The sequence below is a fragment of the Nicotiana sylvestris genome, chromosome 4 (assembly GCF_000393655.2).
Source record: "Nicotiana sylvestris chromosome 4, ASM39365v2, whole genome shotgun sequence".
Lineage (NCBI taxonomy): Eukaryota > Viridiplantae > Streptophyta > Magnoliopsida > Solanales > Solanaceae > Nicotiana > Nicotiana sylvestris.
In genome coordinates this window covers 59,614,532-59,625,265 of record NC_091060.1, presented here as the reverse complement: position 1 = coordinate 59,625,265, position 10,734 = coordinate 59,614,532, and the positions used below count along the sequence as shown (strand labels likewise).

The 10,734-nt window shown below is 36.2% G+C and overlaps 2 protein-coding genes across 3 annotated transcripts; one reads left to right on the top strand and one right to left on the bottom strand.

Annotated features, from left to right (window-relative positions):
• The first annotated feature begins 2,545 nt into the window (after positions 1–2,545).
• LOC104248673 (thioredoxin H2-like) lies at positions 2,546–3,570 on the top strand. Of its 2 annotated transcripts, XM_070171944.1 has the most exons (3): positions 2,546–2,810; positions 2,910–3,032; positions 3,119–3,570. In XM_070171944.1, the coding sequence occupies exons 2-3, from the start codon at positions 2,955–2,957 to the stop codon at positions 3,287–3,289; spliced, it is 249 nt and encodes an 82-aa protein (XP_070028045.1). In that variant the 5' UTR covers positions 2,546–2,810; positions 2,910–2,954; the 3' UTR covers positions 3,290–3,570. The 2 variants fall into 2 exon arrangements, with proteins under 2 accessions (XP_070028045.1, XP_070028046.1); XM_070171945.1 differs by having other exon boundaries at positions 2,546–3,032.
• Positions 3,571–3,670: 100 nt separating this feature from the next.
• Positions 3,671–6,815, bottom strand: LOC104248674 (uncharacterized). Its single transcript, XM_009804976.2, has 2 exons — positions 6,137–6,815; positions 3,671–4,500 (listed from the first exon to the last, which is right to left on the bottom strand). Exons 1-2 carry the CDS (start codon positions 6,607–6,609, stop codon positions 4,041–4,043), a joined length of 933 nt encoding a protein of 310 aa, XP_009803278.1. The 5' UTR covers positions 6,610–6,815; the 3' UTR covers positions 3,671–4,040.
• Between the last annotated feature and the right edge of the window lie 3,919 nt (positions 6,816–10,734).

The window sequence follows — 10,734 nt, the reverse complement described above, 5'->3', positions numbered from 1 at the left end:
CCCGTTCTTACTCATGAGTCCCTGAGAGCTTTGACCTGGATCGTTTCTCCTATCATTTCGAGGAGCATTACGGCCCGAGTCGTTATTTCTCCGATCGACATATGGCTGATATCGCTCCTTGTTGGATCTTGATTCCCAGTCTGTATCCCTCAGGGGCTTAGGTTCCAACCTGTTAGGATGAACTAAACCCGAGGGGGCTCCCAGCTAGTTGTCCTCGACCCTAATCTTTGATTGGTAACGGTTATGTACGTCCGACCACGTCACAGTTGGGTACTCGATCAGATTCTGCTTTAATTGTCGAGACGCGATCGAACTCCTCTCATTCAAACCCTGCATAAAAGCTTGTACCGCTCAGTCATCCAAGACCGGTGGTAATTCCATTTGCTCCATCTGAAATCTGGACACGAACTCCCTTAACATCTCGTCGTTCCTTTGTTTTATCTTAAAAACATCTGATTTCCTCGTAGCCACCTTTATGGCACCAGCATGTGCTTTCACGAAGGCATCTGCTAACATAGAAAACGAATCGATAGAGTTCGGGGACAAGTTGTGGTACCAAATCATGGCTCCTTTAGACAAAGTTTCCCCGAATATTTTCAACAATACTGACTCGATCTCATCATCATTCAGGTCGTTCCTTTAATTCCGAAAGTATATGAGGTAATATGCTCATTAGGGTCGGTTGTCCTGTTATATTTGGGTATATCAGGCATGCGAAACTTTTTAGGAATGGGCATCGGAGCCGCGTTCTGAGGGAATGATTTTTGTATGAACTTTTTGGCATCCAAGCCTTCAAGACAGGGGGTCAAGGCAGTTGTATCAAAGGTAGCTTCCCAGTTTGAGCATCCCCTGGTATTTGATCAACACGGGAGTTATAAGTCTCCACATTTTTGTCATTTTTCTCAATCTTCTTTTCTCCGGACTTGATTCTCTTGGCGAGCTCTTCGAGCATCCTCATAATGGTGGGGTCAGTCCTCGAGCCATTTTCGTTTGACCTCTCTAGCATTGGTTCAACACGTCGAGTGTTTTCCGGTTCTGCTATACTCGAAGTTTTATTCTGATGCTGAAGTTGAGCGATGGAAATCTGTTGAACTTGCAGCATCTCGAATATCACTTGGAGGCTGACTCCCCCCTCCCCTATACCGTGTGTTCCTTGGCCCCCACAACGGGCTTCCCTGCGTACACTTCCTCCGGGGTCTGCACCTAAATCTGCATTCAAAGCAATGTGTGAACTAAGTTCAACTGGTTCCATATTTGGCACTTTCCCAGGGTTTATTGGTGGTATACCGACCACTACATTGTTGTTTTCCCCATGAAATCCAAGACCTTCGTTGTCATGAACAAGTGCGTTTTGCAAGTTCGACATGTTTAATCCTAAGAATCAAAAAATTCTTGACAAGAAAAAGTGTAAAATAACATGTGTTATGAGAATTAGTAATGGAATAATCACTGTTATCTTTAGCCCCACGGTGGCTGCCAAATTGTTTACCTCGAAAATACGAATTTGATTTGTGGTTTTAAAGATACATGATCTAGTTCAATACTAATTAATAATCAAGAAATCTGAAGTACGATGAAAGAAATAAGTAAGACCAAACCAGTAGATAAATCAATCTCGACCTCAAGCCCAAGTTACCTTGAGATTGGTCAAGAACAATAAAGCAAGAATAATAAAGCTAAAAGACAAATCTGATGAACAATGAGCGAAAAGTAGAGAGTATATTCTTTGCCAATGATTGAATGATCTTTACAAATGATTGGGGTCCCCTTTATATAGGAGGAGAACCCTAAATAGGTACATTTCCATTTACAGTAAAGAATCTTATTGGGATAGTTGTCTAACCGCCTAGTACGAATTAGTACTAACTCGTACAAATCTATTTCGAGATTTATGCTATGATCTTGGGGACGTGGCAGGAATCTTGTTCTTCTGTAACAAACTCGTAATGGCATTGTCTCGGAGTCGGTTGTACTTGGCTCCGATGTTCCTCGAGGACTTAGGTCTTCGAGCCTCTTATTCTAACTTTGAGCTCGAGCTTGGTTTATATCGAACTTTTGTCCTCGAGGTGACCTCTCGAGCCTACAAAATCGAAGGCATATGTTGGAGGCATATATCAACTTAGCTGTACGAAATGCTATCTGGCTGACCCCTTCTGTTATACATTATAGGGAAGTTTTATGCCTTAAGCTATCTTGAATCAGTACGAAACAATAGTTGATATGGTTAATGCTTTTATCTAAACACAGAAATGTTCCGTAGTCCCACTGCTGCTTTAATTTGAAGCATTTCGTTCTCAAAATCTTAGAATATTTACTTATTAAAGCTTCTCTATAATAGCAAACAAATTAACAATATTTAGAGAATAAAGTTGTACTGACCCCACTATTAGCAATATTTAAGGACAGCACCAACACAAAAAGCAAAAAGCTAAACTAGAGTTTAATTGTCTATAAGTGAGATTACTAGCAATCACATATTTCCACATATGACTGATCTTGAACTTACTAAAGAACATATTCTTCTTCACTTTAATTATTTGAATAAGATTTTTTCCAGACATCAGCAAGCGATATAAAAAGGGTCCCTGCCAAATAGTAAGTCCAGCATCAAGAGAAGGTATTTTTTCCACTGACCCAAAATTCTGAAAGCAAAAATCTTTATTGAGAAAATGGGTGCCAACAACTCTTCTGCTTGGCATCAAACTAATGCACTGTCAGCAATTCTACCCATGAAGACTCAAGTTACCCATTTCCATTCTTCAGCAAAATGAAAGCTCCATTTTGACACTTTAAAACAAACAAACAAATTGGTAAATATTTTGCTGGATTTTTATGCAAAGTTTTAAAAGAAAATATTACTATATATAGGCTATACTAATATTATTGGCCCTTTTTCTTGTGGCTGCTAGATTGTTATTGACTTCACAGCTACATGGTGTGGTCCTTGCGGACATATGGAGCCAATTATCAATGACTTTGCTGCTAAATATTCCGACGTCGAGTTCATCAAGATTGATGTGGATGAACTGGACGTATGAACTTTAATTATATGCTTTGCTTGCATGTTTTGGTTGTTTGTTCCTGTCACTAACAATGAATTTTGAATGTTTGAAAACAGGATGTAGCTCAAGAATATGGGGTGCAAACAATGCCAACATTCATGCTGATACAGCAAGGGAAAGTAGTTGATAAAGTTGTGGGAGCAGATAAAGATGGGCTGCAGAAGAAGATTGAGAATAACAGAGCTTATGAAACCAAATGGCTTGATCAGGGTCTGATAATATGTTAGTGGAATGTCCAAAAATCTTTATCGCCTTTGCAATGAAATAACTGGCAACGCCTAACTTCCATTATGTTTGTTTATGTATTTACTCAATCACTGGCTCATCACTTCGATAAGGGTGATGAAAGCACAATTGTCACTGGTGTATATTGGTGTGAATAAGAAGATGCCTTTGCATGTTTTGTGTTCATAGGATCTCTCTTCCAAATCCAGCTAATATATTGAACAAAGCCCTGCATAAATGTCCATAATAACAGAAAAGCTCACATTCTTCTGGGCTAACGAGGAACAAAATGTAAAGCCAAAACCTGGATAGAAAGCAAACATATGAACGAAAGATGGCAAAGGAAAAATACTTCATCCATGCCAATGGCAGAAAACCAGACATGACAATGCCAAAAAACCAACAAATATATTCATTACCAGTCTACCACAGCCCACAGTTGAAATTCACAACCAGAACAAGATAGCAAGCTATTCCCGACTCCAATTACTTGAAGTATAGCATCTACCTCCAAATCAAACATTAAAACTTAGTAAACTATTTAAGGTGTTTAATATCCAACATGAGAATTACATAGGCAGCTGGCATAGCTGCTAGAGTGCTCCTTTTATGGCGCTAAATAAAACTAAACTTTGAGAGGCATCGTCAAAACAATAATCCTACTATGCACAATTCTCCTGTCTAGCATAAACTTTCCAAGTATTTACATTCCATTGCACTTCCACAATCAGTCAGTGTTAGTGATACCTTAAGTTAAGCACTGGATTGGTCAACAGTCCTGCCCAGCACTCTTCTGATATCCAATTTCTGATCTGAACTAAGCCTTGACGGGAACTTAACCTCAAACTTGATCCTCAAATTTCCTTTCTTCCCGGGTTCTTTTGATATTGGCATTCCTTCATCTGCAATTATCTGCTCATGTCCTGGCTTAACAACATCTGTGATTGGTATCGTGAGTTCCCTTCCATCCAAAGTAGCCAAGTTGATAATCTTCCCAGAGAGAGCATCTACTAATGAGATTTTCTGATTGATCACTAGATCATTTCCATCTCTCTTGAAGACATCATGTGGCTTTTCATCGATTACAAAAATAAGATCACCAGGTGCAGCTCCAGGTTCATGGTTCCCTTTCTCTGGAAAAGTGATTTTTGTGCCTTTCTTCCAACCAGGTTTAATGTGTATTGCCAAGACCTCTTCAATTGTTGTAGGCTTACTGCAAATATAGTTAATCTCATTAAATTCAAAATAATTGATTGTAACTTCTAAATAAAATATATGCAAGGCTAGTAACCACATGTTCATGTTAAGTCATAGCTGTCTTATCCCCTCAACCTCCTACACCACTCCTTCGAAAAAAGATTATGCTGCTTTTGGAAGCCAGAAATTTTGGCCTCCAATCAGCTGTAATTTATGCTAGAAAATATATCATTGCCAGCAGGAAATGAAATATTCTGCACGAATAATCTACTTCCCTGGTGATCATAAGCAAGCAATGTTTGTCTTATATTCTGTATAGTGTATAGATATGGAAAAATATCAGGGAAAGTAGCTTTGATCCTTAATCAGATCTCTGATAAAAAATTTGACTGATTCGTAATAAAATAATGATAGAAGCATGTCTTCCACAACTGTAACAACATATTATTACCAAAAAAAAAAATGTAACAACATGTTATTCCTCAAAGCAGAGAAGTATTCTTGCAAAGCAAGATATAAGTCTAATATAACTGGAAGTACGTAAATGCATAGGAAAAACACTACCTCAAGAATACATTCAGATTGGTGAGCATTGAAGGTATTGTATTCTCTTAAAATAAATGATTCTGGAATCAGCAAAATCCAAATATTTTAATTTCTACCTTCAATTTCCATCATTTTCAAAATGAGAACTTAAAACAACATCTAACTCTTAGAAAGATAGCTCCAACAAGAATCTCACAAATGGAATTGGGATGTCAGTGTACTATCAATCTCCCACCAAAATCCACACCAAGTAATCATGTTTAGATCAAAATTAACACTTCATATCAAGAGGCAGTTGGTAAAAGCACATTAAGAAAACTTTGTTGTCACAAGTGGCACTTGCAAATGGTTGTATGAGTTGATTTTGAATGGTCAAAAAGCTACAAACTCCTTCGGCTTGGTTCCAACTGTCACATCTAAAATTGGTCGAAACACTATGTTGGGCATTTGGGCATCAGTTTTGATAATCTGACATTCAAGAAAGTATCAGTAACTCTTGAATTTGATACTTCTAATTTCTTGGCATTTACTTCATACCACACGAACCACTTATATTCGCTATTTGGTGCTCTCCTGACAGATAAGCATAACTCAAATTAAATGTATTTCTGCCAGTTTAATGATACTCAAAGAACTTTCCCTGGACTCGCAATTATCATTTATTCGTTCTAAACAACCCATGCATATCCCCCATATGCTGTACAGTTTTGATACATTGTGCAATAATCTCAACGGGAGCCTAGAGTCCTAGAGGTTGACGCATGGAAGTAACTCCCTAAAGATCCAGATTCGTATCCTAACTACAATACTAACTTGGCTGCCTCTGCTCATGGCCTGAACTGACTATCCAGTAGATTAATTGAGGTGTGTATAGAATGTCCACAAGAGAAAAAAAAAACTCAAAAGCACATACTGCAAAATTCTCCGCCCAATAGAACCAATCAACAACTATCATCTCCAATTCAACAGAATAATTCTTGAATGTAAATTGCTTATCAATAAAATTAAACCGGAATACTGAAAAAGTAAACATACAGAATTTAACAAATTAATATTGAGGATGATGTCACTTTTGTTAGTGTTAGTAATATGTAAGGCTTACTTACCCAGTGACATCAAGAACAATCCTTGAAATCTTCATCTTCCTCTTAGAACCCTTGTACAATTCCTCCAAGCTACATGGCAACTTGTTCTCCACCGGCGCCGGCTTCCTAATCCGTACAGTACCACCAGTAGGACTCCTACTATACCCATCCGATCCACCAAAAAATTCCGCAAAAATATCTTCCGCATCACGCGAATCGAACTTAAATCCTCTCCCATTACCATTCATAGGTGACGAGGGATCGAATTGACCCGATTTCAACGCCTCATCGCCGTATATATCATAGATCTGACGCTTCTGTGGATCACTTAGCACATCATAGGCCTCCGATATCTGCTTGAATTTCGCTTCTGCTTCTTTCTCACTGTTCTTATCCGGATGCCATTTCATCGCCAATCGCTTGTACGATTTTTTCAAATCTTCTTCACTCGCATTGCGTGACACTTTGAGTATTTTGTAGTAATCAACGCCCATTTTCTCTCTCTCTCTTTTCCTGTTGATGAAAACGAAGAGGGAATGTAGGTTAAAGTGAATATATAACGCGTTTTTTTCGAGAAAGTTTTTATTTTAAAAAGGAAGCTGGATTAATCGTTGACCCGTAAAGAACGGGGAAAAACTCCGGCGAGTCGGCCGGTCGTCAACGCCAATGCGTAGGCTAGATAAATGGGCGGATGTTGAGCTAAGATACGCAGAGGGAGAAAGATTTTTTATATAGGGTTTGTATTAGGGTGACAGGGCTGTCACGTAAAAATATGTGATTATCCACTTGTTACATGCCACGTGTGTAACTAGGGTGATTGTGATGACGGGGGAATAAAATAAGGGAAGTAGTGGGGGGTGCTGAGAACGTGCAAGCGCGTAAAAAAAGGGCCGACAGAGTATCTTGTGTTGGAAGTGTGTGCGTTAAACAGAATCTGTTTTGGCGTCGCTGTACATGGCAATTTGGCGACTGGGCGGCGGTGTATATAACATCGCTTTTTGGACGAATAATTATTTATTTATACTATCAATATATTAATTACTCCCTCATATTATTTGTTATGAATTAATTAGGATAAATTTTGACTACTTTACCTTATTCATACTTTTATATTTAATATTTATTGTTATTTGAATAAAATTAAGTATTTGTAGTCTTCAAGAATATTTATTACTAAGGGTAAAAGAGGAAAAAGATAATTAATTTTGACTTGAATTTTTAAAGTGATAAATAATTTGAGACAACTATTTTTAGTAACCACGACTGTTAATATGAGACGAAGAGAGTAAATTTAAGTTGTATGTACTTGTAATATAAAGATTTTCTTATACTATCAATATATTTTTAAGAGATTACTTGTTCTTATTATAAGTACAATCAAACTTCTTTTTTATAACAGTCTCATTTATTTCGATATTATTTTTAAATATTATTTGAATGTAATGGACAAATATTATCTAATGTGCGGATATGTGCTCAAATGTGAAGCATGATTACCGGTAAATTAATTATAGTAATAATTTTACAAATCGCCCATCTTGCTTAATTAAGATATATACTATATTAAAAGCACAAATCTCTTAGAGAAATGCCGTTCGCTTTTTTTCCTTTAGAAATAGATTTCACACTAGACAAAATAGTCATTTAGTTATTTTCGGCCCTAATATTTAGGAGTTCGAATCAATTAATATGGTATTCAATAAATTTCCTAATATTTACGATTCAGAATCAATTAATATGTTTCCTTTTTTTTTTTTTGGATTAGGTATCTTAGGAATGTAGTTTTATCCTTTTTTTACTTAGTAATTTTAGGAACGTTTTTTAAATATATAAACTCTTGAATTATTTATTTATACATCCAACACTTTCTATAAAAGCACGAATTATTCCTTCGTAGTGTAATCCCATGTTGGATTTTACGACTTTGAAATCAATGTGACAAAATTCTTTAAGTTCGTAACCCAAGTTAAATTTTACAACAATTAATAAATCTAATAAAAATATTCTACGATAATTTTTTTTTTATCTTAACAAGGATCTGCTAGATTTACAGTAGTTGAAAGACTTTCAAGTATCAACTGAAATGAGATTAAAACTTCTTCCAAAGGTTGATTCCTTTTGGAATACTACCACAAATTATTAAATATCAAATGGAAGTTAACAACGACGGGTGTTATTTTGATATGTTGTGTATTAGGTTCTTCACATGTCTTCAGCAAAGATGATATTTTCATCTTCAGCTCATACAAATATTTTTCACGGCAATTCATAAAGAATTCTGACCGAGGAATCTATGTCCTTAGTGTAACGATGAAAATATACCGTCCACTTAACTTATAGTTACATCTTAAGTTATGGTTACAATAAAAGGACATCCAACTTCTCTTTACTATATTAAAAGGAAGAAGTCCCAAAATTATTTTTTATTTTTTTATTTTTTAAAATTAAGATCCACAAATATTGAAATTCAAAAAAAAATATTGATCTTTATATTAACATTTTAAAATATAATATTATTGGATAAAATAATAATTACTAAATATTTGAAATTTGGTATGATCTAGGATTAACAATTCGAATCAACAAGAAAATAAAGTATTTCCGAGAACAAATAATTACTTCTCTGAATTAACTAATTAGCAATATAATTCAATTAATTCGTTTATAAATTCATCATATGAATAAAATTATTTTTCAAATTGACATAATATGGTACATAACTTGCGCCCTTAAGAAGAGAATTGGCAACAAAAGAAATCAAAAAATAAGAGGAAAATTTGTTATAGTATAATATTAAGATGATTTTTTAAAAGTTATATTTATTGAGTTAGATACACGCGCAACGTGCATAGCCTAAGACTAGTAATCCTAAATATGATAACTAGAATTAAAGGATAAGCTCACATAGTCATACAAATGATTAAACATGAATCATAGAAAGCACACAATCCAAACAAGGCATAATGGAAGCCTAAATTCTAATCCGGTCATGAATCACACATAGCACATGCATATACGGTCGTCACCTAGCATATATGTCGCTTCCCATATATTCCAATTAAACAAATAAAGTCAAATCCTAAGGGTTATTCCCACACAACAAGGTTAGGCAAGATTTATACTTTAACAAGCCCAATTCACCTTCCAAAATCGTGTTCCATTTAGAAATGTAACGACACGATCGGTCGTTTTGCTTTCTAAAACTATGTTCCTCTATTTGAGACCTCTCGTATATGGCTTTCCTATTTTATGACTTAGAGGGACAGTTGGTTTGTTTTTGGAAGGGTTCAGGTTGAATTCGAAATATTTAGTTCCATAATAGTGGCCTAAGGTGGCTAAGTTTGACTTAAGTCAATACTTTGAGTAAAAGACCTCAAAATTGGGATTTGAAGGTTCTAATATGCTCGTATGATAATTTTTGACTTGGGGGTATATTCGAATTGAGTTTCGAATGGTCCGATAGCGATTCGGCGCTTATTGGTAGAAGTTGACTTTTTGAAGGTTTTAGAGTTTGCTAAGTTTCACTTGGAGTGTACTTTGGTGATATCAGATTCCGGTTAGTATTTTGATCCTGGGAATAGGTTTGTATCATCGTATTGGAATTGTGTGTGAAATTTGGTTCCATTCCGAGTTGTCTAAATATGATTCATCGCGTTCGGAGTTAGTTAAAATAAGTAGGAGTTTGGAAAGTTGATTAGTTTGGTTTGGATTGCGATTATTGGTTGTGATATTATTTTATGTGTTTCGAGATATTAAGCATATACGAATTATGTTTATGGACTTGTTGGTATGATTTGATGGGATCCCGGGCATCCCGAGTGAGGTTTGGACCACCCGGAGAAAAGTTGAAGTTAGCAAATTTTGTTGCTATCTGGTGTTCACCACGATCGCGAAGAAGGTCTCACAATCGCGGAGTGTTGCTTGGGCAAGAGAGAAATTGATTTTAGCAATCACGGAATGGGCATCTCAATCACGGAAAGTGATATGGTTGTGTTTTGAATTTGCGTGGTGAGAGTCGCGAAAGTATGCTACACATGAGGTCTTTCGCGATCTCGTAGGAGTGAATTCTAGGGCTGGAAGGATTTGGCCTTCGCGTTTGCGGAGCTTGGCTCGCGTTCGCGTAGCTTTGGCCGGCTGTTGTTCACGATCGTGATTGGTCCCTTACGTTCGCAAAGAAGGGAATTTTGGTAGAGGTAGTATTGTCCTTTACGATCGCGAGGGTACTTCTACAATCGCGAAGAAGAATGACTGGGCAGAATATAAATTTGCAAATCGGGAATTTGCTTATTTCTCTCTTCTTAGGCGATTTTGGGCGAGTTGGGAGAGTCATTTTCATCAAGTAATACAAGGTAAGTGATTCCTACTTGTTGTGAGCAAAATACATGGATTATAAATAGATTTGTACATGAAAATTAGTAGAACTTGTCAGATTTTGTTAGAAAACCTAGAATTGGTAAAAACAAAAGGGGGATTTGACCATAAAATTTGACATAAAATTAGAAATAAATTATATATGTGAGTTTTTTATGCTATGAGTAATATTTAATTTCAAGAATTTTGGAAGGTGCATGGGCCCGGGATTGACTTGTGTTAACATTTCGTGTAGGGTTGAGAATTAT

What these genes read in the sequence shown, in the direction of transcription:
- LOC104248673 (XM_070171944.1), top strand. Translation starts at nt 2,955, where the DNA reads ATGGAGCCAATTATCAATGACTTTGCTGCTAAATATTCCGACGTCGAG. An exon ending in TTGATGTGGATGAACTGGAC is followed by an intron (nt 3,033 to 3,118) that starts GTATGAACTTTA and finishes GTTTGAAAACAG; the next exon opens with GATGTAGCTCAAGAATATGG.
- LOC104248674 (XM_009804976.2), bottom strand. Translation starts at nt 6,609, where the DNA reads ATGGGCGTTGATTACTACAAAATACTCAAAGTGTCACGCAATGCGAGT. An exon ending in ATTGTTCTTGATGTCACTGG is followed by an intron (nt 4,501 to 6,136) that starts GTAAGTAAGCCT and finishes CTATATTTGCAG; the next exon opens with TAAGCCTACAACAATTGAAG.